The 23509-nt window shown below is 40.4% G+C and overlaps 2 protein-coding genes across 4 annotated transcripts in view; one reads left to right on the top strand and one right to left on the bottom strand.

The window, feature by feature from the left end:
• Positions 1-17248, bottom strand: part of C18H17orf100 (chromosome 18 C17orf100 homolog) — a 108610-nt gene extending 91362 nt beyond the window's left edge. For all 3 annotated transcript variants that reach the window (XM_037809606.1, XM_037809608.1, XM_037809607.1), the window contains exon 1: positions 16271-17248. In XM_037809606.1, the coding sequence (XP_037665534.1) occupies positions 16577-16954 (378 nt within the window). In that variant the 5' untranslated portion in view covers positions 16955-17248 and the 3' untranslated portion in view covers positions 16271-16576. The remainder of the gene's footprint in view (positions 1-16270) is intronic.
• A 93-nt stretch (positions 17249-17341) lies between these two features.
• Positions 17342-23003, top strand: MED31 (mediator complex subunit 31). The gene is made up of 4 exons (XM_037809605.1): positions 17342-17485; positions 18345-18422; positions 18719-18815; positions 22562-23003. The coding sequence occupies exons 1-4, from the start codon at positions 17458-17460 to the stop codon at positions 22752-22754; spliced, it is 396 nt and encodes a 131-aa protein (XP_037665533.1). The 5' UTR covers positions 17342-17457; the 3' UTR covers positions 22755-23003.
• Positions 23004-23509: the final 506 nt, after the last annotated feature.

The raw sequence follows: 23509 nt of genomic DNA, 5'->3' as shown, positions 1-23509 counted from the left end.
GATTCTAAAAATCATAGGATCAGTGATCAGATGTTCTGCTCCATAGCACTGATATGAGAGAAATGCTATAAGTAGTACTTTCTGACTCAGCCTTCAGGGACACACTCTAAGTCCTGTGATCAATGATGTGCTAAAGATGAAGGTTACATGTGGGAGGTCTGAAAGAACCACAGAAGATCATCGGAATCAAGTGTCATACTTGGAAGGAAGGTGTGGCAAACACTATAGCTTGGCTTACTCAGCACCATTCTAATTACCTTCCTTCCCATAGAGGCTAGAAAGCTTGATTTTCCCAGCCTCCCTTGCAGCTAAGGACAGTCTTATGATCCAGTTCTAGCCAATGAGATGTAAAAAGTAAATCAGGCGAAGCTATGCTAAAAAAAAACGCTTTGCTCCTTCCCTTATCCCTTCTTTCTACCAGGAGTGCAGATGTGAGAACTAGAGGTATACAGAAGTGTCTTCTAACCATAAGGCAGTAAATCTTAAGGCAAAAGCTAATGCACTAAGGATGGTAAAGCTGAAAAACAGAAACAGGTTGGATCCCTGAAGGCACTGTAGGTATAAAACAACAGCCCTAGGTTGTCTACATCCAGGCTTCTTATTTGTGTGAGATAAATGAACCCCTACTTATTTCAGCCACTTTGGGGCAGGTTTTTTTTTGTTATTTACAGCCATATGCTTCTAACAGATACAGATACTGAGGGTAGAAAGTGCTTGGTAAGGCTGTTGGTGGGAGAAGCAGATGAAAAGGTTGCTCACTTTAAAGACTGAGGTGGTGGTAGTATAGCGGCTGGGTCAAGTATCCAGGTCCTGGAAACCTGTGCTAGTCAAACTGAGGTGGGGAATAGAAAGAAGAACAAGAATCCTGGGAAACCTAAATGAGGACTTCAGTCAAATTCCCTGCTGGTTGGACTCTTGATTCTTCCCATGGCTCCTGTGGTCTGGGGAAAAAGTATTTGATCAATGGCATTTTTTCATTTCAAGTATTTTCAACACAATTCATAGCAAAGACATAAGCTGAATTTTGCAAGCTGCGCTTGGCTTATAAACAAATGAGAAAATTCTGAGGAGAACGGGAAGGGCTGACTCCTTCCTTAGATGGATTTGTACTTATTTAGTTTTTCCAACGAGTCTGGTTGGCAATAACTAAGGGAAGTCACAGTTATTACCTTCTACAATAAATTCAAAGGATTATTAGATCAGGCCATTAAACACTTTCTTGGCTGGGAATGGAGGGACAGAATTGCTCCTTGCTTTTTATTATACCTACATTTACGCCACATCACAAATACAACAGCATCCTTGTTCCTTTGGAGCTTCCAAAAGGCAATAATGTGAGGAGGATGACATACAGTATGGGTAACACTTAAAATATACAGCAGGTACATTAAAAATCATCACAGATAGACATATACTTCTTTAACTTACAGGATCACTTTAAAGCTGTGGAACTTGATGTACAGAACAGTATGTATGGCAAATATATTGTTACATCCTTCATGTCTCTTGTCTTTTTTGGCACTGTCTGCCCAGTGTGCCTCTCTGGAGTTCAGCTTTGAAATACGCATAAATGAAACTGGGAGAAAGAAACTTAGAAGAAACCCTTATGAAACAAGGGTAGCAAAAAGAAAGAAGCTATTGGGATCCTGCTTCCTACCAAGAAAATCAATCATCTAGTAACCAGAAATCTGGCTTTTTCACAGCAACCTTCAAACCAGTCTTATAGGTACTAGTATGAAAGGAGATAGAGAGGCGGGGCAAGATGGCAGACTGGTGAGCTGTATGTTTTAGTTACTCCTCCAGGAAAGTAGGTAGAAAGCCAGGAACTGCGTGGACTGGACACCACAGAGCAATCTGACTTTGGGCATACTTCATACAACACTCATGAAAACGTGGAACTGCTGAGATCAGCGAAATCTGTAAGTTTTTGCGGCCAGGGGACCCGCGCCCCTCCCTGCCAGGCTCAGTCCCGGGGGAGGAGGGGCTGTCAGCTCCGGGAAGGAGAAGGGAGAACTGCAGTGGCAGCCCTTATCGGAAACTCATTCTACTGATCCAAACTCCAAACACAGATAGACTGAGACCAGACACTAGAGAATCTGAGAGCAGCCAGCCCAGCAGAGAGGAGACAGGCATAGAAAAAAAACAACACGAAAAACTCCAAAATAAAAGCGGAGGATTTTTGGAGTTCTAGTGAACATAGAAAGGGGAAGGGCCCTGAGGCGCATATGCAAATCCCGAAGAAAAGCTGATCTCTCTGCCCTGTGGACCTTTCCTTAATGGCCCTGGTTGCTTTGTCTCTTAGCATTTCAATAACCCATTAGATCTCTGAGGAGGGCCCATTTTTTTTTTTTTTTTAATCCTTTTTTCTTTTTCTAAAACAATTACTCTAAGAAGCCCAATACAGAAAGCTTCAAAGACTTACTATTTGGGCAGGTCAAGTCAAGAGCAGAACTAGGAGAGCTCTGAGACAAAACGCAATAATCTAGTGGCTGAGAAAATTCACTAAACACCACAACTTCCCAAGAAAAGGGGGGTGTCCGCTCACAGCCATCATCCTGGTGGACAGGAAACACTCCTGCCCATCGCCAGCCCCATAGCCCAGAACTGCCCCAGACAACCCAGTGTGACGGAAGTGCTTCAAATAACAGGCACACACCACAAAACTGGGCGTGGACATTAGCCTTCCCTGCAACCTCAGCTGATTGTCCCAGAGTTGGGAAGGTAGAGCAGTGTGAATTAAAGCCCCATTCAGCCATCATTTCAGCAGACTGGGAGCCTCCCTACACAGCCCAGCAGCCCAGAACTGCCCTGGGGGGACGGCACTCACCTGTGACATAGCACAGTCATCCCTCAACAGAGGACCCGGGGTGCATGGCCTGGAAGAGCGGCCCACTTGCAAGTCTCAGGAGCCATACGCCAATACCAAGGACTTGTGGGTCAGCGGCAGAGACAAACTGTGGCAGGACTGAACTGAAGGATTAGACTATTGCAGCAGCTTTAAAACTCTAGGATCACCAGGGAGATTTGATTCTTAGAGCCACCCCCCCCCCTCCCTGACTGCCCAGAAACACGCCCCATATACAGGGCAGGCAACACCAACTACACACGCAAGCTTGGTACACCAATTGGACCCTACAAGACTCACTCCCTCACTCACCAAAAAGGCTAAGCAGGGGAGAACTGGCTTGTGGAGAACAGGTGGCTCGTGGATGCCACCTGCTGGTTAGTTAGAGAAAGTGTACTCCACGAAGCTGTAGATCTGATAAATTAGAGATAAGGACTTCAATTGGTCTACAAATCCTAAAAGAACCCTATCAAGTTCAGCAAATGCCACGAGGCCAAAAACAACAGAAAATTATAAAGCATATGAAAAAACCAGACGATATGGATAACCCAAGCCCAAGCACCCAAATCAAAAGACCAGAAGAGACACAGCACCTAGAGCAGCTACTCAAAGAACTAAAGATGAACAATGAGACCATAGTACGGGAGATAAAGGAAATCAAGAAGACCCTAGAAGAGCATAAAGAAGACATTGCAAGACTAAATAAAAAAATGGATGATCTTATGGAAATTAAAGAAACTGTTGACCAAATTAAAAAGATTCTGGACACTCATAGTACAAGACTAGAGGAAGTTGAACAACGAATCAGTGACCTCGAAGATGACAGAATGGAAAATGAAAGCATAAAAGAAAGAATGGGGAAAAAAATTGAAAAAATCGAAATGGACCTCAGGAATATGATAGATAATATGAAACGTCCAAATATAAGACTCATTGGTGTCCCAGAAGGGGAAGAAAAGGGTAAAGGTCTAGGAAGAGTATTCAAAGAAATTGTTGGGGAAAACTTCCCAAATCTTCTAAACAACATAAATACACAAATCATAAATGATCAGCGAACTCCAAATAGAATAAATCCAAATAAACCCACTCCGAGACATATACTGATCACACTGTCAAACACAGAAGAGAAGGAGCAAGTTCTGAAAGCAGCAAGAGAAAAGCAATTCACCACATACAAAGGAAACAGCATAAGACTAAGTAGTGACTACTCAGCAGCCACCATGGAGGCGAGAAGGCAGTGGCACGATATATTTAAAATTCTGAGTGAGAAAAATTTCCAGCCAAGAATACTTTATCCAGCAAAGCTCTCCTTCAAATTTGAGGGAGAGCTTAAATTTTTCACAGACAAACAAATGCTGAGAGAATTTGCTAACAAGAGACCTGCCCTACTGGAGATACTCAAGGGAGCCCTACAGACAGAGAAACAAAGAAAGGACAGAGAGACTTGGAGAAAGGTTCAGTACTAAAGAGATTTGTTATGGGTACAATAAAGGATATTAATAGACAGAGGGGAAAAATATGACAAACATAAACCAAAGGATAAGATGGCTGATTCAAGAAATGCCTTCACGGTTATAACGTTGAATGTAAATGGATTAAACTCCCCAATTAAAAGATATAGATTCGCAGAATGGATCAAAAAAAATGAACCATCAATATGTTGCATACAAGAGACTCATCTTAGACACAGGGACACAAAGAAACTGAAAGTGAAAGGATGGAAAAAAATATTTCATGCAAGCTACAGCCAAAAGAAAGCAGGTGTAGCAATATTAATCTCAGATAAAATAGACTTCAAATGCAGGGATGTTTTGAGAGACAAAGAAGGCCACTACGTACTAATAAAAGGGGCAATTCAGCAAGAAGAAATAACAATCGTAAATGTCTATGCACCCAACCAAGGTGCCACAAAATACATGAGAGAAACACTGGGAAAACTAAAGGAAGCAATTGATGTTTCCACAATAATTGTGGGAGACTTCAACACATCACTCTCTCCTATAGATAGATCAACCAGACAGAAGACCAATAAGGAAACTGAAAACCTAAACAATCTGATAAATGAATTAGATTTAACAGACATATACAGGACATTACATCCCAAATCACCAGGATACACATACTTTTCTAGTGCTCACGGAACTTTCTCCAGAATAGATCATATGCTGGGACATAAAACAAGCCTTTATAAATTTAAAAAGATTGAAATTATTCAAAGCACATTCTCTGACCACAACGGAATACAATTAGAAGTCAATAACCATCAGAGACTTAGAAAATTCACAAATACCTGGAGGTTAAACAACACACTCCTAAACAATCAGTGGGTTAACGAAGAAATAGCAAGAGAAATTGCTAAATATATAGAGACGAATGAAAATGAGAACACAACATACCAAAACCTATGGGATGCAGCAAAAGCAGTGCTAAGGGGGAAATTTATAGCACTAAACGCATATATTAAAAAGGAAGAAAGAGCCAAAATCAAAGAACTAATGGATCAACTGAAGAAGCTAGAAAATGAACAGCAAACTAATCCTAAACCAAGTAGAAGAAAAGAAATAACAAGGATTAAAGCAGAAATAAATGACATAGAGAACAAAAAAACAATAGAGAGGATAAATATCACCAAAAGTTGGTTCTTTGAGAAGATCAACAAGATTGACAAGCCCCTAGCTAGACTGACAAAATCATAAAGAGAGAAGACCCATATAAACAAAATCATGACTGAAAAAGGTGACATAACTGCAGATCCTGAAGAAATTAAAAAAATTATAAGAGGATACTATGAACAACTGTATGGCAACAAACTGGATAATGTAGAGGAAATGGACAATTTCCTGGAAACATATGAACAACCTAGACTGACCAGAGAAGAAATAGAAGACCTCAACCAACCCATCACAAGCAAAGAGATCCAATCAGTCATCAAAAATCTTCCCACAAATAAATGCCCAGGGCCAGATGGCTTCACAGGGGAATTCTACCAAACTTTCCAGAAAGAACTGACACCAATCTTACTCAAACTCTTTCAAAACATTGAAGAAAATGGAACACTACCTAACTCATTTTATGAAGCTAACATCAATCTAATACCCAAACCAGGCAAAGATGCTACAAAAAAGGAAAACTACCGGCCAATCTCCCTAATGAATATAGATGCAAAAATCCTCAACAAAATACTTGCAAATCGAATCCAAAGACACATTAAAAAAATCATACACCATGACCAAGTGGGGTTCATTCCAGGCATGCAAGGATGGTTCAACATAAGAAAATCAATCAATGTATTACAACACATTAACAAGTCAAAAGGGAAAAATCAATTGATCATCTCAATAGATGCTGAAAAAGCATTTGACAAAATACAACATCCCTTTTTGATAAAAACATTTCAAAAGGTAGGAATTGAAGGAAACTTCCTCAACATGATAAAGAGCATATATGAAAAACCCACAGCCAGCATAGTACTCAATGGTGAGAGACTGAAAGCCTTCCCTCTAAGATCAGGAACAAGACAAGGATGCCCGCTATCACCACTGTTATTCAACATTGTGCTGGAAGTGCTAGCCAGGGCAATCTGGCAAGACAAAGAAATAAAAGGCATCCAAATTGGAAAAGAAGAAGTAAAACTGTCATTGTCTGCAGATGATATGATCTTATATCTAGAAAACCCTGAGAAATCGACGATACAGCTACTAGAGCTAATAAACAAATTTAGCAAAGTAGCGGGATACAAGGTTAATGCACATAAGTCAGTAATGTTTCTATATGCTAGAAATGAACAAACTGAAGAGACACTCAAGAAAAAGATACCATTTTCAATAGCAACTAAAAAAATCAAGTACCTAGGAATCAACTTAACCAAAGATGTAAAAGACCTATACAAAGAAAACTACATAACTCTACTAAAAGAAATAGAAGGGGACCTTAAAAGATGGAAAAATATTCCATGTTCATGGATAGGAAGACTAAATGTCATTAAGATGTCAATTCTACCCAAACTCATCTACAGATTCAATGCAATCCCAATCAAAATTCCAACAACCTACTTTGCAGACTTGGAAAAGCTAGTTATCAAATTTATTTGGAAAGGGAAGATGCCTTGAATTGCTAAAGACACTCTAAAAAGGAAAAACGAAGTGGGAGGACTTACACTCCCTGACTTTGAAGCTTATTATAAAGCCACAGTTGCCAAAACAGCATGGTACTGGCACAAAGATAGACATATAGATCAATGGAATCGAATTGAGAATTCGGAGACAGACCCTCAGATCTATGGCCGACTGATCTTTGATAAGGCCCCCAAAGTCACTGAACTGAGTCATAATGGTCTTTTCAACAAATCGGGCTGGGAGAGTTGGATATCCATATCCAAAAGAATGAAAGAGGACCCCTACCTCACCCCCTACACAAAAATTAACTCAAAATGGACCAAAGATCTCAATATAAAAGAAAGTACCATAAAACTCCTAGAAGATAATGTAGGAAAACATCTTCAAGACCTTGTATTAGGCGGCCACTTCCTAGACTTTACACCCAAAGCACAAGCAACAAAAGAGAAAATAGATAAATGGGAACTCCTCAAGCTTAGAAGTTTCTGCACCTCAAAGGAATTTCTCAAAAAGGTAAAGAGGCAGCCAACTCAATGGGAAAAAATTTTTGGAAACCATGTATCTGACAAAAGACTGATATCTTGCATATATAAAGAAATCCTACAACTCAATGACAATAGTACAGTCGGCCCAATTATAAAATGGGCAAAAGATATGAAAAGACAGTTCTCTGAAGAGGAAATACAAATGGCCAAGAAACACATGAAAAAATGTTCAGCTTCACTAGCTATTAGAGAGATGCAAATTAAGACCACAATGAGATACCATCTAACACCGATTAGAAGTGGCTGCCATTAAACAAACAGGAAACTACAAATGCTGGAGGGGATGTGGAGAAATTGGAACTCTTATTCACTGTTGGTGGGACTGTATAATGGTTCAGCCACTCTGGAAGTCAGTCTGGCAGTTCCTTAGAAAACTAGATATAGAGTTACCATTCGATCCAGCGATTGCACTTCTCGGTATATACCCGGAAGATCGGAAAGCAGTGACACGAACAGATATCTGCACGCCAATGTTCATAGCAGCATTATTCACAATTGCCAAAAGATGGAAACAACCCAAATGTCCTTCAACAGATGAGTGGATAAATAAAATGTGGTATATACACACGATGGAATACTACACGGCAGTAAGACGGAACGATCTCGTGAAACACATGACAACATGGATGAACCTTGAAGACATAATGCTGAGCAAAATAAGCCAGGCACAAAAAGAGAAATATCATATGCTACCACTAATGTGAACTTTGAAAAATGTAAAACAAATGGTTTATAATGTAGAATGTAGGGGAACTAGCAATAGAGAGCAATTAAGGAAGGGGAACAATAATCCAAGAAGAACAGATAAGCTATTTAACGTTCTGGGGATGCCCAGGAATGACTATGGTCTGTTAATTTCTGATGGATATAGTAGGAGCAAGTTCACAGAAATGTTGCTATAATAGGTAACTTTCTTGGGGTAAAGTAGGAACATGTTGGAACTTAAGCAGTTATCTTAGGTTAGTTGTCTTTTTCTTACTCCCTCGTTATGGTCTTCTTGAAATGTTCTTTTATTGTATGTTTGTTTTCTTTTTAACTTTTTTTTCATACAGTTGATTTAAAAAAGAAAGGAAAGTTAAAAAAAAAAAAAGAAAAAAAGAAAAACAAGGAAAAAAAAAAAGATGTAGTGCTCCCTTGAGGAGCCTGTGGAGAATGCAGGGGTATTCGCCTACCCCACCTCCATGGTTGCTAACATGACCACAGACATAGGAGACTGGTGGTTTGATGGGTTGAGCCCTCTACCACAGGTTTTACCCTTGGGAAGACGGTTGCTGCAAAGGAGAGTCTAGGCCTCCCTATGGTTGTGCCTAAGAGCCTCCTCCCGAATGCCTCTTTGTTGCTCAGATGTGGCCCTGTCTCTCTAGCTAAGCCAACTTGAAATGTGAAATCACTGCCCTCCCCCCTACGTGGGATCAGACACCCAGGGGAGTGAATCTCCCTGGCAGTGTGGAATATGACTCCCGGGGAGGAATGTAGACCTGGCATCGTGGGACGGAGAACATCTTCTTGGCCGGAAGGGGGATGTGAAAGGAAATGAAATAAGCTTCAGTGGCAGAGAGAATCCAAAAGGAGCCGAGAGGTCACTCTGGTGGGCACTCTTACGCACACTTTAGACAACCCTTTTTAGGTTCTAAAGAATTGGGGTAGCTGGTGGTGGATACCTGAAACTATCAAACTACAACCCAGAACCCATGAATCTCGAAGACAGTTGTATAATAATGTAGCTTATGAGGGGTGACAAGGGGATTGGGAAAGCCATAAGGACCACACTCCACTTTGTCTAGTTTATGGATGGATGAGTAGAAAAATAGGGGAAGGAAACAAACAGACAAAGGTACCCAGTGTTCTTTTTTACTTCAATTGCTCTTTTTCACTCTAATTATTATTCTTGTTATTCTTGTATGTGTGCTAATGAAGGTGTCAGGGATCGATTTGGGTGATGAATGTACAACTATGTAATGGTACTGTGAACAATCGAAAGTACGATTTGTTTTGTATGACTGCGTGGTATGTGAATATATCTCAATAAAATGAAGATTAAAAAAAAAAAAAAAAAAAAAGACATAATGCTGAGCAAAATAAGCCAGGCACAAAAAGAGAGATATTGTATGTTACCACTAATGTGAATTGTGTGAAAAATGTACAATGTTTTATACTGTAGAATGTAGGGGACCTAGAGATACCAATTAGTGGAGGGGGAATGATAATCTAATAAGAACAGATAAACTATGGAGGGTAATCTCAATGTTATGGGAATGCTCAGGAATGATTATGGTTTGTAAACTTTCTTGGATATAGGAAGATCATGTTGGAAGCAATAGAGTTATTTTAGGTTTTTTTTTTCTCTTATTCCTTTGTTTTCTTAGGGGTTGTTAATTTTCTTGGGGTATGGTAGGAACATGTTGGAAGCAATGTAGTTATTTTAGATTATTTGTTTTTCTTACTCCTCTGTTTGGACATGGTTTATTAATTTTCTTGGGGTATGGTAGGAACATATTGGAAGCAAAGTAGTTATTTTAGGTTATTTGTTTTCCTTAATCCATTGCTTTGTTTGAAATGTTGTGGGGTTTTTTTGGTTGTTGTTTGCCTGTTTGTTTTTAATTTTTTGATAAACAAAGTTAAAAAATTGAAAAAAAATCAGTAGAAAAATGGGAGTAAAAACTAAATGACAAATAGGGTGGGATGGGGGGATGGTTTGGGTATTCTCTTTTCACTTTTATTTTTTATTCTTATTCTGATTCTTTCTGATGTAAGGAAAATGTTCAGAAATAGATTGTGGTGATGAACGCATAACTATGATCATACTGTGAACAGTTGATTGTATATCATGGATGACTGTATGGTTTGTGAATATATTTCAATAAAACTGAATTAAAAAAAAAAAGAAAAGGAAAAAAAAAAAAAAAGGAGATAGAAGCAGTGAGTTACTGGAGAAAGGCCTGGAATGATACACACCAGGTTGCTAACATTACTTATTTCCACAGGATGGGAACAGAAAGGGGTGACAAGTTACTGCATTTTTTTTTTTTAAATTCCCTCTTTGCAGATTTATTAGAACTTGTGTAGAGCTGGATCATAGATTTTTTTTTTTTTTTTTTTGGCAAAAGCCCTTAAACTTTTTTTTTAGTTACAGTCTCTAGTTTATGCTGATTGCATCCCTCCCTCAATGCCTCCCCATTTTTAACACCTTGCAGGGTTGACATTTGCTTGTTCTCCCTCGTAAAAGAACATATTTGTATATTTTATCACAATTGTTGAATACTCTAGATTTCACCAAGTTACACAGTCCCAGTCTTTATCTTTCCTCCTTTCTTGTGGTGTCTCACATGCTCCCCACCTTCCTCTCTCAACTGTATTCATAGTTATCTTTATTCAGTGTACTTACATTGTTGTGCTACCATCTCCCAAAATTGTGTTCCAAACCACGCACTCCTGTCTTCTATCACTCTGTAGTGCTCCCTTTAGTATTTCCTGTAGGGCGGGTGTCTTGTTCACAAAGTCTCTCATTGTCTGTTTGTCAGAAAATATTTTGAGCTCTCCCTCATATTTGAAGGACAGCTTTGCTGGATATAGGATTCTTCGTTGGTGGCTTTTCTCTTTCAGTATCTTAAATATATCACACCACTTCCTTCTTGCCTCCATGGTTTCTGCTGAGAGATCTGCACATAGTTTTATTAAGCTTCCTTTGTACTCTCTTGCTGCTTTCAGGATTCTCTCTTTGTCTTTGACATTTGATGATCTGATTATTAAGTGTCTTGGCATAGGCCTATTCAGATCTCTTCTGTTTGGAGTACGCTGCGCTTCTTGGATCTGTAATTTTATATCTTTCATAAGAGATGGGAAATTTTCATTAATTATTTCCTCTATTATTGCTTCTTCCCCTTTTCCCTTCTCTTCTCCTTCTGGGACACCAATGATACGTATATTATTGTACTTTGTTTCATCCTTAAGTTCCCGGAGACGTTGCTCATATTTTTTCATTCTTTTCTCCATCTGCTCCTTTGCATGTAGGCTTTCAGGTGTTTTGTTCTCCAGTTCCTGAGTGTTTTCTTCTGCCTCTTGAGATCTGCTGTTGTATGTTTCCATTGTGTCTTTCATCTCTTGTGTTGTGCCTTTCATTTCCATAGATTCTACTAGTTGTTTTCTTGAACTTTCGATTTCTGCCTTATATATGCCCAGTGTTTCCTTTACAGCCTCTATCTCTTTTGCAATATCTTCTCTAAACTTTTTGAATTGATTTAGCATTAGTTGTTTAAATTCCTGTATCTCAGTTGAAGTGTATGTTTGTTCCTCTGACTGGGCCATAACTTTGTTTTTCTTAGTGTAGGTTGTAATTTTCTGTTGTCTAGGCATGGTTACCTTGGTTATCCAAATCAGGTTTTCCCAGACCAGAACAGGCTCAGGTCCCAGAGGGAAGAAATATTCAGTATCTGGTTTCCCTGTGGGTGTGTCTTAGAAAATTGCTCCACCCTGTGATGCCTCAGGTCACTGTGCTTTTCTGCCCAGCAGGTGATGCCTGTTAGCCTATACTTCTTGACTGGTGTGAGGAGGTATGGCCGTGTTCCCCCAGGCTCTGGGGTCTGGTTCTGAATGGAAAGGGCCCCACCCCTTTCCTCCTAGAGAAGACAGACCCCCCAGGTGGAAGTCATTAGCATTTCAATGGTCTCTCTCTCTGCTTGTGCTGTCTCCACCCTTCCCTGAGTCACAGCCCTGGAAACTGAAAATGACTGGGGCTTTCTCCACTGAGCCAAAAAAGAAACAGATAGTCCCCTTCAGACCCAGTCCAAGGCGACCCTCCGGTTCTCCAAGGTCAGTTGTCACCCAAAGCCTCTGTCTGTTCTTTGGGGATTCGTACCTGTAGTGAGCAGTTCACACTCGCTACTTAAAACCCCAGTTGGAGCTCAGCTGAGTTATATTCGCTTGCTGGGAGAGAGCTTCTCTCTGGCACCACGAGGCTTTGCAGCTCGGGCTATGTGGAAGGGGGTCTCATGACTTGGATCTGCAGGTTTTACTTACAGATTTTATGCTGTGTTCTCGGGCATTCCTCCCAATTCAGGTTGGTGTATGATGAGTGGATGGTCTTGTTTGTTCCCCCGCAGTTATTCTGGATTATTTACTAGTTGTTTCTGGTTTTTTGTAGTTGTTCCAGGGGGACTACTTAGCTTCCACTCCTCTCTATGCCGCCGTCTTGACCACAATCACTGCATTTTTCTTTACACATCTTTGAACTATTTCATTTGTTACAGTAAGCATGTATCCACTTTTGTAATAAAAATATTAATAAATAACATTTTAAAGAGAGGCAAGTACTTAATTTAAAAAGCACTGATTCACACAGTGTTTATATAACATAAATGGTCTGTCACGTTAAAAAGAATTAGTAAGCTCGTCAAAGACTAAAATTCCAAAGACTAATTATTATTTTATAGCAGAAGTTTTATGAGATAGAAGCAGTAGGTTAGCTTCAGGGGTTTTATAAACATTTCTCCTAAACTGAGGCCCTCTACTATAGGACAGTCATGTGCCCTCCCACAAAATTAAATGAGGGAACATGTACAATGACTTAGCATGTACTCACCTCACTATGCTGGTTCCACATTACCAAGGTCACCTACTTTCTGGCCTCCTCGGACAAATATCACAGGAATTACTCCTTAAAGAGCAATACATCTCTCTCCTCCGAGCACTCCTGCCCTGCTATTCACCAGAGGTCACCACCTCCAACCCTTTCCCCTTAGTGTTTCTTGGGCTGCATCACAATTCTGCTCTGAGAAGGTGGGGTGGTCCCCAAAGGACCATGCTGCTGCTTTCCAAAGCTCCTAGAATCTTCATGGTTTTTCAACCTTGGCACTATTGACATTTGAGGGTGAGTAAATCTTTGTTGTGGGGGGCTGATGTGTGCATTGTTGGGTGTTTAGTGGCCTTCCTGGCCTCTACCTACCAGATGCTAGTAGCATGCCTGTCTCTCCCCACTCCCAAGTTGTGACAAAAATATCTTCAGACATTGTCAAGTTCCGCAATAGGACAAAATTGCCTCTGTTTTAGAATTACAGTAGTTCTTCAGCCATCCCATGAGGACCTGGGACTAGGATTATATATTAATATCCATTCAAAACAAGAAAGAAAAATACAACCTTGAACACTAGAAACTGTTTTAAGACCTTCTTCCCAATAGCAGTGTAATAACATTACCTTTGAAAGTCAATTTTTGTGATCCATTTGCCTAATAACATTTCAGTACAAACGTCTTCCCTCATTAGTGGCTGCTAATGGACTACAGGCAAGGAAAGATGAGGTAGGTCAAGCCAGGCTCAGTGGGAGTGAGAAAGAGGGAAGAGGTGCTTCAGTTAGCTGATGCCCCCTGTGCTGGTTTGGATGTATTACGTCCCCCAAAACGCCATTATCTTTGATACAGTCTTGTGTGGGCAGGAAACATATTGGTGTTGATTGGGTTGGAGACTTTTGATTGGATGTTTCTGTGGAGATGTGATCACTCAATTGAGGGCAAGATCTTTCATTGGATAATTTCCATGGAGATGTAGCCCCACCCACTCAGCATGGGCCTTGATTAGTTCACTAGAACACTATGTAAGCTCAGACAGAAAGAGAGAGCTTTCTACAGCCAAGAGGAACACTCTGAAGAATGCACAAAAGCTGAGAGAGTAGCTGCACGAGAGACAGTTTGAAGATGGCCTTTGAAAGCAGACTCTTGCTCCAGAGAAGCTAAGAGAGGACAAATACCCCAAGAGCAACTGAGAGTGACATTCTGAAGAGGAGCTGCATACTAGAGAGGAACGTCCTGGGAGAAAGCCATTTTGAAACCAGGACTTGGAGCAGACTCCAGCCACGTGCCTTCCCAAATAACAGAGGTTTTCTGGATGCCATTGGCCATCCTCCAGTGAAGGCATCTGATTGTTGATGTGTTACCTTGGACACTTTATGGCCTTAAGACTGTAACTGTGTAACAAAATAAACCCCCTATACAAAAGCCAATCCATTTCTGGTGTTTTGCATTCTGGCAGCATTCGCTGCCAAAGAACAAGGTCTCAACTTCATTCAAACAGCATAAAATGAGGACAGACACTGGCAGGTGAGCAATGGACAGATGTCATAGAATCCCATGCCTTTAAATACCATTTATGTACTGATAACCCCACATCTTATATTTCCAATCCCAACTCTCACAGTACCAGCCTCTTGTACCAACCGCCACTCAATGTTTCCACTTGGATATCATGTAGGAAACTCAAACTCAACATTTCCCAAACTGATTTTCCCTCCTAAATCTGCTCCTCCCCCAGAATTCTCTCAGTAAGTGGCACCACCATACACCAGACTGCTCAAGTCAAAACTTAGAAGTCATCCTTGATTCTTCTATTCCTCTTACCATCACCTTCCACATCCCATTCATCAGTCACAACAGCTTTGCTTCTAAATCACATCCCTAATCTGTTCATTTCTCTCTAGCTCCACTTCTGCCACCCTAGTAGGAGCCATTTTCATCTTTTGCTGGTCTATGGTATTAGTCTTCTAACTAGTTTCCCTGCTTCCTCTCTTGTCCCCTACATCAGGGTTTCTCAACCTTGGCGCTATTGACATTTGGAGCCAAGTAATAATTCTTTGTTATGGGGGGGGGGGCTGTCCTGTGCCTTGTAGGATGTTCAGTAGCATCCCTAACCCACCAGAGGCACTCCACCTTTTAGTTGTGACAAACAAAAATGTTTCTAGACATTGACAAATGTCTCCTGAAAAGCAAAACCACTCCTGGCTGAGAACCACTGCTCTATATCCAGTCTAAACACAGAAGCCAGAAGGATCTTTTAATAATGTAAATTGCATTATGTCACTCTCCTGCTGAAAACCCTTCGATGTCTTCCCATTAACCTTGGAATAAAATCCATGGCTCACAAAACCCTTTATGATCCAGTCCCTGCCTACTTCTCTAACCTCATCTCTTCCATGCCACCCTTTTCCTTGCTTACTAAGCTAAGCTCCAGCCACAGTATTCTTTCTGTTCTTTAAACATTCCAAGCTTGTTTCCACCCAGCTCTTTGCACTTGCTGTTCCCTCTGCCTAGAAAGCACTTTCCCCAAGTCTCTGCAGGGCTCACTATTCATCCATACAAGTCGAAAGTCAAATGTTGCCTCTTCGGTAAGGCCCTCCCTGACCATCCTACTTAAAGGACGCTTTTACTCCCATTCTCTATCCCATCACCCATTTATTTCCTTCCTAGTGGTACTCACAACAGAAAACTGTTTTGTTTAGTCATTTGTTTGTTGTCTGACCCTTCACCAGCATATAAACTCCATGAGAGCAGGAATTTTGTCTGCCTAGTTCACTGCTACCATCCAAATGCTTAGAATAGTGCCCAGCACCCAGGTACTCAATAAATGTTCCTCCCCTTCACCTTTCTTGGACCTCTGGTCAGGTTCCAATGACCTCTTCTCACTTTCCCTTCTAAGATCATTCTTGATTTTTGTTGGTGTTCACCTTCATTTTTCATTTTTAACTACATTTTGACCTACAACAAAAAGTATTTAGGTAGGATACCATGCACAAGAAGTTAGTATAAAGAAAATAATTAACCACTTGCAGTATTTTGAAACAAACAAAGGCCAATTAATTAATTCATGCAAGTCTGTTTCTCACCCTTCAGGTTTTTAGCAGGCATATAATCTTTCCACTGGTCATAATTTCAATTTGGTCCCTGTTCCATATTTGAAGCTGTGAAGGTCATTATCAGTAAGTAGGAATGCAAAACTCACCTGGCTTCATAGCTCAAACAGCCTCTTTGTCCATCCAGCCCAATTTATACAGAATCATACCCCAGACAACTTTTTGTGCTGGCTTCAAGTTAAAATAGCTCACTGGATCAAAAGCAGAATGGTCCATGGTCAATAAATGCTGGCCAAGTCCAGAAACCGCAGCCTGCCTATTGCTGACATTGATTTATGGCTGTTTCTGTGAAAACAAGGATGACTGCCCACCTGGCAGCTGACTGGCTAGAAACCGGAGGCAATTCTGCCCTGGCTAGGGTCCATGGCCTCTTCGTGTAGCCTTTCGGAAGCATTTCATCGCGTCATTTTTACATTCTGGCGGGCTGCTGGCTTGTCCCGCCGGGGCGGGCTCTCCCCGCGGTGCAGAGACGTCTCCACCCGCAGAGACGAGACCCTGACCTGGCGGGAGGACGTTTCCGTGCGCTGCGAAGTGGTTTCCACATGCTGGGAGGACACCTCGATGAAGTGAGGGAGCCGTTTCCCAGAGCAGGAAACAGAGGGCTCCTCGCTGAGGTGCTGGGAGGTCTCCACCTGACGCGACGACGTTCGAACCTGCCGGGAGGATGTCTCCAGGCGGTGGGACGATGTCTCCACGCGGACCGTCGACGTCTCCTTGTAGCGGGACGTCTCCACTCGGGCCGAAGAGGGCTTTCCACGAAGGGGTGAGGCCATTCGGGGGTTGTACAGGGGACTAATGAAGCCCCCCAGCCCAATGGTCTCCCTCAATTACGTGTTATCTACGTCACAGGGTCACTTGGTAAGGAATGGCGTCATAATGACGTTACATCATCGCAGGCACAGTGGTGAAAGACTACGATGTTGTCACAGGCGAGAATACCACGACATGATGACGCAGAAGCACGATGACCCTGTGGGAGTCTGAGATTTCCCTTCAAAACACTGGGCCCTCCCCCTCAGAAGTTCCCTCAGAGGAACACCTGGCTCGCTTGGCCTGGCTCCCGCACGTCCTCCTCGCTATTTGAGAGTCTGAGAGGGCGGGGCTGGGGCTGGGCTGGGGTGGGCGGAGTCGCCCGCCTCCGAGCAAGGCTCCGCCCGCCTCCGTATCCCACACTGCTCCGGGACAGGAAGGTGAAGCTTGTGGCTTCCGGAATCTCACCGGCTGATGTGGGCTGTTTCTTTGTCTGATTCGTGGCTGTTTAGTGTCTTTGGTTGTTATGGCCGCTGCCGTCGCTATGGAGACTGGTAAGTGGCACTCTGAGTCGCGAGTTTTCGCGCAAATAGAACATACTTGTCCAGACACCTGCTCCTGTTCCCGTGGGCCTCCTTCCCCAGGCTAATCCCCGGCAGAATTAAAGTTCCGACCAGGAGGGGCAGTGGTCCTTGTAGCGTCTAGGATGGCCAAGGCGATACTGCCTCTTCAGAGTTTCGTTTGTTCGCAAATCTTTTCTCCTCTCTTGCTATTCAAGCATCGACCCCACAGCCTCCCCGGCCTGGGCGAAACTAAGGGAGAGGGCTTGGATCTTAATCTCCTTGGTTTTCTGAGTGTCATATGAGCTTGCATAAGTTTGAAATATCGTCGACACACGGGTATTATGCTGCTGTTGATGCTTCTCACATATGCACATGCTCTGTGATCTTTCACATTCTTCGTAGTCTCTTTTTCAGCTTGCACCCTGAATTTTTGCTGATTAATTTAGGTTTTGCTTAACTTAATCACTATTAACAATTGTTTTTGTCAAAATTGTATTATTAAAATAGGAAAAGGTACAGTTCTACAACCTACCCCGATGATCCCTGTTAAAATCCCTCCATAGTGGCCCTCAAATGGTAGGTATTCTGCCCTTTGTGTATTCTTTGTTTTGTTGACTTACTTTTACTTTGGAAAAATTCCTAACTTCTTTTAATCAGGGTTCTACTTTTCTTAGACTTCTAAGGAAGATGTATCTCCTCCAACATTCAATTTGAGAAAACCATCACATGCCCTTTTTCTTTATACAGAAATGTATCTAAGCATTAGGTTTCTTCACTGTGTTTTTTCCCTACAGATCAATATTATATATATTGAGTTTTGGGGGGTGATTCTTGCTGTCTTCTCTCCTAGATGATGCTGGAAATCGACTTCGGTTTCAGCTGGAGTTGGAATTTGTGCAGTGTTTAGCCAACCCAAATTACCTTAATTGTAAGTTGTTGAGCACCTCATTAAATTGAGTAGCTGATATTAATGATTTCTGACAAAAAAGTTGCAATTCATAATTTTATTTTTACACTTTCTCAACTTAATTGAGTAGAATTACTACTATACTTATACTGGTATACAGATGTAATTGAGCAAACTGGAACTTGTGTTTTGAATTCGGTATGCGTTGGTGGAGATGTTGTGTAAAAGATTCTTTATATTAGGGGTCACAAACCAGTGGTCCAAGAATTGGTTTGACCTACAGATTTTTTTTTTTTTTTTTTTTTTATGCCTTTCAGTTCTTGCCCAAAGAGGTTACTTCAAAGACAAAGCTTTTGTTAATTATCTTAAGTACTTGCTTTACTGGAAAGAACCAGAGTATGCCAAGTATCTAAAGTAAGTTTAATTTTTATAATCCTAAATAAGTGTGTATATATTTCATTATACTCCAAAACACTGAAATTTAACAGACTTCTTAGTTTCACATTGGGAAAAATATTTTTTGCATTTTTCCACTTCTTTTAGTTGCAGTCATCTTAATACAAGACATCCTCATCTCTAAAACTTGGATTACTTTCCAGTTATCCCATTACTTTCCAATTATCCCTGCTTCTGTTCTTACTTCTACCCCAAATCAAAGGAAAACAGTATTTTTTAACACAGAAGCCAACTTGATTTCTTAAAAATGTAAAACAGAATATGTTGTTTTCTTGCTTAGAACCTTTCAATGGCTTTCCATTGCTTGCAGAATAAAATTAATTCTCTTTTCCTGGTTTAAGGTCTTGTAGGATTTGGCCTCATCTTGTCTAACCTTATCTTGGAATAGTCATCGCTAATATCCCTGGGTTTCTGACCCCAAGAACACACAGTCTTTAAATGCAGTGATATAGCCATAGGCTGAAAATTAAAGAAAACAGAAAGGGGTACTTGTGGGAGTTTTCTGGAAGAGGTAACCTTACCTGAGTCGTATTGTCCTCTCTTTCTTAGGGCCTGCTATGTGTTAAGTGCTTCATGCCCACTATCTCATTTAAATATACATATATTTGACTGATTTATTGAGTATTCAGGTTGTGCAATGGACACTTTTGGCATATAAATCACAGACCTGTTCCCTTTCAATGGTAAAACATAAACCTTGAATTCACATCTCTGCTTTTTCTTAACCAGGTAACCAAAAAGCAATAGTGAAAAATTAGTCTTTTTTTCTTTTTTAAATAAACATAAGTTTGAAAGTTGAAAATGCATCAAACTTACTCTTTATCCCCAAGTCACTTTTTCTGATGTGTGCCCAATAACAGCTGATTGATGGAGCACACGTCTGTGGGACTTTTTGCACCTTACTCATGCTTCATAAATAACTGTTTATTTGATACTTCAAAGAAAATAGTTTTTAATTAGATTGCAACATGTTGTATGCATGTCGATTTACAGACTCAGTGTTGGGAGAAGCCTTACGCGCCATCAAGTTGAGTCTCACCTGCAGCATTACTGAAAGATCATCTATACTCTGGAGATTTCCAGTGTTCCTCCATTAAGAGGCAGCCAGTTTTCTTTTGGCCAGATACAAATCGTTAGAAAGTTCTTCCTTATATTGAGATAAAATATATCTAAATGTAGCTTCAAGTCATTATTCCCAATTTTGTGCCTCGATTATTCCTGAACCCAGTCTAAGCCCTCTTGAGACCAGCCCGTCAGGTATTTAAATTCAGGACAGGTTGTAAATTGACTCTTGTTGAACATTTCATTCAGTCTGCACAAGGTATTAACCTTTTAAGTAGTTGTCAGCACTTAAAATTGGAGGCTTCATATAACAATTCCGGTTTCCAGCTACCCTTTAACCCCAGGTCTTCATTTTCCCAAGACAATAACTGGTTGGAGCTGAGGAGCAGCTGCCTCTTCTAGACACTTTCTGTCACTTGGCCGGCTTCACTAATAGCCACTACCTGCAAATATACTGTCTCTCTTACATGTTTTTCTCAGTTACCTTCAGCCATTTCTCAAGTGCCATGGCTCCCAGACTTCTCACAAGTACAGGTCCCTCTCTCTGTGTGTGTGTGTGTGTGTGTCCAGACTTCTCACAAGTACAGGTCCCTCTGTGTGTGTGTGTGTGTGTGTGTGTGTGTGTGTGGTGGGCATATGGTTAACTTGCTGGGTGCTTTCAACTAAAACTTTTCAGTACTTATTTTCTTCAGTGCTGTTAATTGAGTTCTCCATTCATATTTTCTTTATTGTTTTAAAATTGAATGCAGAACTTTCCTTTCATAACTCTTCTGTTTCATCTTGTTGATTTGTTGTAATTGTAGCCCATAGGACAATATTTATAATTCCTTACTTTGCCATCTAATATGTTCTTAGCATTCTGTCTTTTACAAATTTGATATCAGTGATCACTGCATATCTAAATGCCAGTTGCTGACTCAGTGCTACTTGAGATCATATTCTCCTAGTTGTCACAACTCATTATGCAGATGAAGAAACTGAATTTAACAGAGGTTATGTATCTTGTTCAAGGTGACTCAGCTTGTAATGGCAGAGGTGGAACTCAAACTCAGGTCTTTTTAACCATTGATGCCCTCAAAAAAAGGAATTAGACTGGGCAGGTGTGAGTAGAACATTCTAGGCTAAGCTAACAGCAATTATAAGCAACTTTGTATCTTCGAAGTGTAGAGAGCAAACCTTTAATACCTTGGGAAGACAGCATGGTATTGGACCTTGCTACTTAAATGTGGTCCTCAGATCAGCAGCATTGGCATCTCTTGGGAGTTTATTTAGAAATGCAAAGCTCAGACCCCACCCCAGACCTATGGAATCAGAATCTGCATTTTAAGATGATGTTCATATGCACATTAGGTTTTGAGAAGCCCTGCCCTTAGTATACTGTTTCCCATACTTGAGTTATTTGCATAGCACTTGCACGATTTTTGCTTTATCTCTATGCTCCCTATATTGTTTATTTGCTCAACTTATTTTTAATTACTCACTTAAATTTTATTTAACTTTTCATTCACTTACAAAAAAGTTTAAATAGAGAATTCCTGCTTATTCTTCACCTACATTCTCCAGATGTTAACAATTATGTAACCACAGCAAAGTTACCAATATCAGGACATTAACATTATAGGATGTTTTTATTTAATTTACAGATCTCATTTAAACTTTTCCAGTTGTCTCGCTAATGTCCTGATACCTGATACAGTATCCAGTCTAGGATATTACATTTAGTTGTCGTGTTTTCCTAGTCTTCTTTGAGTTCCTCAGTCTTTTTGGCTTTCATGATCTTGACGCAGAAGGGATATATCTTTCTTGATATAGCATATCAGGAGTGCCATGAAGTTGATTTGTCCCACTACTGATGTTCCTAACTTTGATCACTTGAATATAGAGTTTCAGCTGCCAGCTTTTTTCAATTGTCAGGTTACTATTTTTCCCATTGTATTTAGTAAATATCTTGTGGGGAGATATTTTGAGACTATGTAAATGTCTCAAATGTTTATATCATACTTTTGCCCTCTAATTTTACCATGAATTCACACTGATTCCAGCTCAACACTGGGTTCATTCTAACCTAACCCCCGTTCCTTATCTGTAAGTCCTTTTCTGAAGCCAGAAATCTGGCTTTCTTTATCTGTAATATCCTTACTTATTTGCTCAAGCTTACAGTATACACAAAGTTTAGAATTGCTATATCCCTCTGGAAAACTAGAGTACTGTATTTGCGCATAGTTCTTAAAATTACTCACTTTTAAATAAAAGTTGTTTTTATATCACTGTTGATGGAAAACCAATATTTATTAAATACTTAATTACTAAAATAATGTTTTTTCTTGTTTCTCACCTTGGAAACCTAGAATAGCACCATTTGGCTCCAAATATGGACTCCATTCACCAGTTACTTATGGCCTTTGGCAAGTCATTTAATTTTTCTAAACTTAAATTTTCTCACTTTTGAATATTTTGATAAGTAGCTTCTCTGCATAAGCAGGGAAAAAAACAAAACAAAACAACACCCTGATATCACCAAAGTGTGCTGTTAATTTATAGAAATGGTAGGCTACAATATCATATTTAACTGAGTAAATGAATTAAAGCTTGATCTTATTGATTTAAATTATGTCGATCATTAATGTATAACTTGAACCCAGGTACCCTCAGTGCTTACACATGTTAGAATTGCTCCAATATGAACACTTCCGCAAGGAGTTGGTGAATGCTCAGTGTGCGAAATTTATCGATGAACAGCAAATTCTGCACTGGCAGCACTATTCCCGGAAGCGGATGCGCCTTCAACAAGCCCTGGCAGAGCAGCAACAGCAAAATAACACATCAGGAAAATGACAAGCTGGATACAGACCAGGCTCTTAAGACATGTATATATTTCTTTTGTACCAATGAAGACAAAAAAGACTCTTTCTACCTGCCTTTATTGTGATAGCACCTAGAGCCTTTAGTGTGCTATTTAATCCAACTAACTTTTATTGTTAATAGATTATTTCTGTTAAACTGGAATTGTTCTACTTTGATTTCCCTGTGGGTTTTGTAAATTTTTACTAGTATTTGATCAGCTGATTAAAAACTGAAATGTTAGATGCTTTAGACCAATTTAAGGAGACAGTGGAGGATGGGGGGTTAGGGCAGGGCTACCACATATAATGGCACTGTAAGCCTAGAATGAACAAGGTGTCTTGGACAAATCCATCTCCTGGAACCACATTGTCTCTGGATCAGCTATTGCACCCCTCTTATCTACAGAATGAAAAGAATAGAATATGACTTACTTGAATTGTAGAGTAAGAATTGCTTAAAGGTTCTAAATTCTGAAAGAAAGGAGGAGATACCTGTTCCCACACTTGCTTTGCAGGATAGCTTTAAGGAAGATTCACTGATAAGTCACTGAGGTAGTGGTAGCAGGGAGAAGACTGAACTAATTAGACTTGACTTCAGGCTACAGTAAAGATGTGGAGCCTCAAGCACTTGTGCTCAATCTTGGGAAAGCTGACATATTGCTCATAACAATCCGTGTTTATAGAGAAGGAAACTGAAGTTTAGACAGGTTAAAGAACTTTCCTATAGTTACATGGCTAGTAAGTTGG

The sequence above is a fragment of the Choloepus didactylus genome, chromosome 18, assembly GCF_015220235.1.
Source record: "Choloepus didactylus isolate mChoDid1 chromosome 18, mChoDid1.pri, whole genome shotgun sequence".
NCBI lineage: Eukaryota > Metazoa > Chordata > Mammalia > Pilosa > Megalonychidae > Choloepus > Choloepus didactylus.
The sequence above is the reverse complement of the archived record's forward strand: the minus strand, read 5'-3'. Positions and strand labels throughout refer to the sequence as shown.

What these genes read in the sequence shown, in the direction of transcription:
- MED31 (XM_037809605.1), top strand. Translation starts at nt 17,458, where the DNA reads ATGGCCGCTGCCGTCGCTATGGAGACTG. An exon ending in CAACCCAAATTACCTTAATT is followed by an intron (nt 18,423 to 18,718) that starts GTAAGTTGTTGA and finishes TATGCCTTTCAG; the next exon opens with TTCTTGCCCAAAGAGGTTAC. An exon ending in GAGTATGCCAAGTATCTAAA is followed by an intron (nt 18,816 to 22,561) that starts GTAAGTTTAATT and finishes ACTTGAACCCAG; the next exon opens with GTACCCTCAGTGCTTACACA.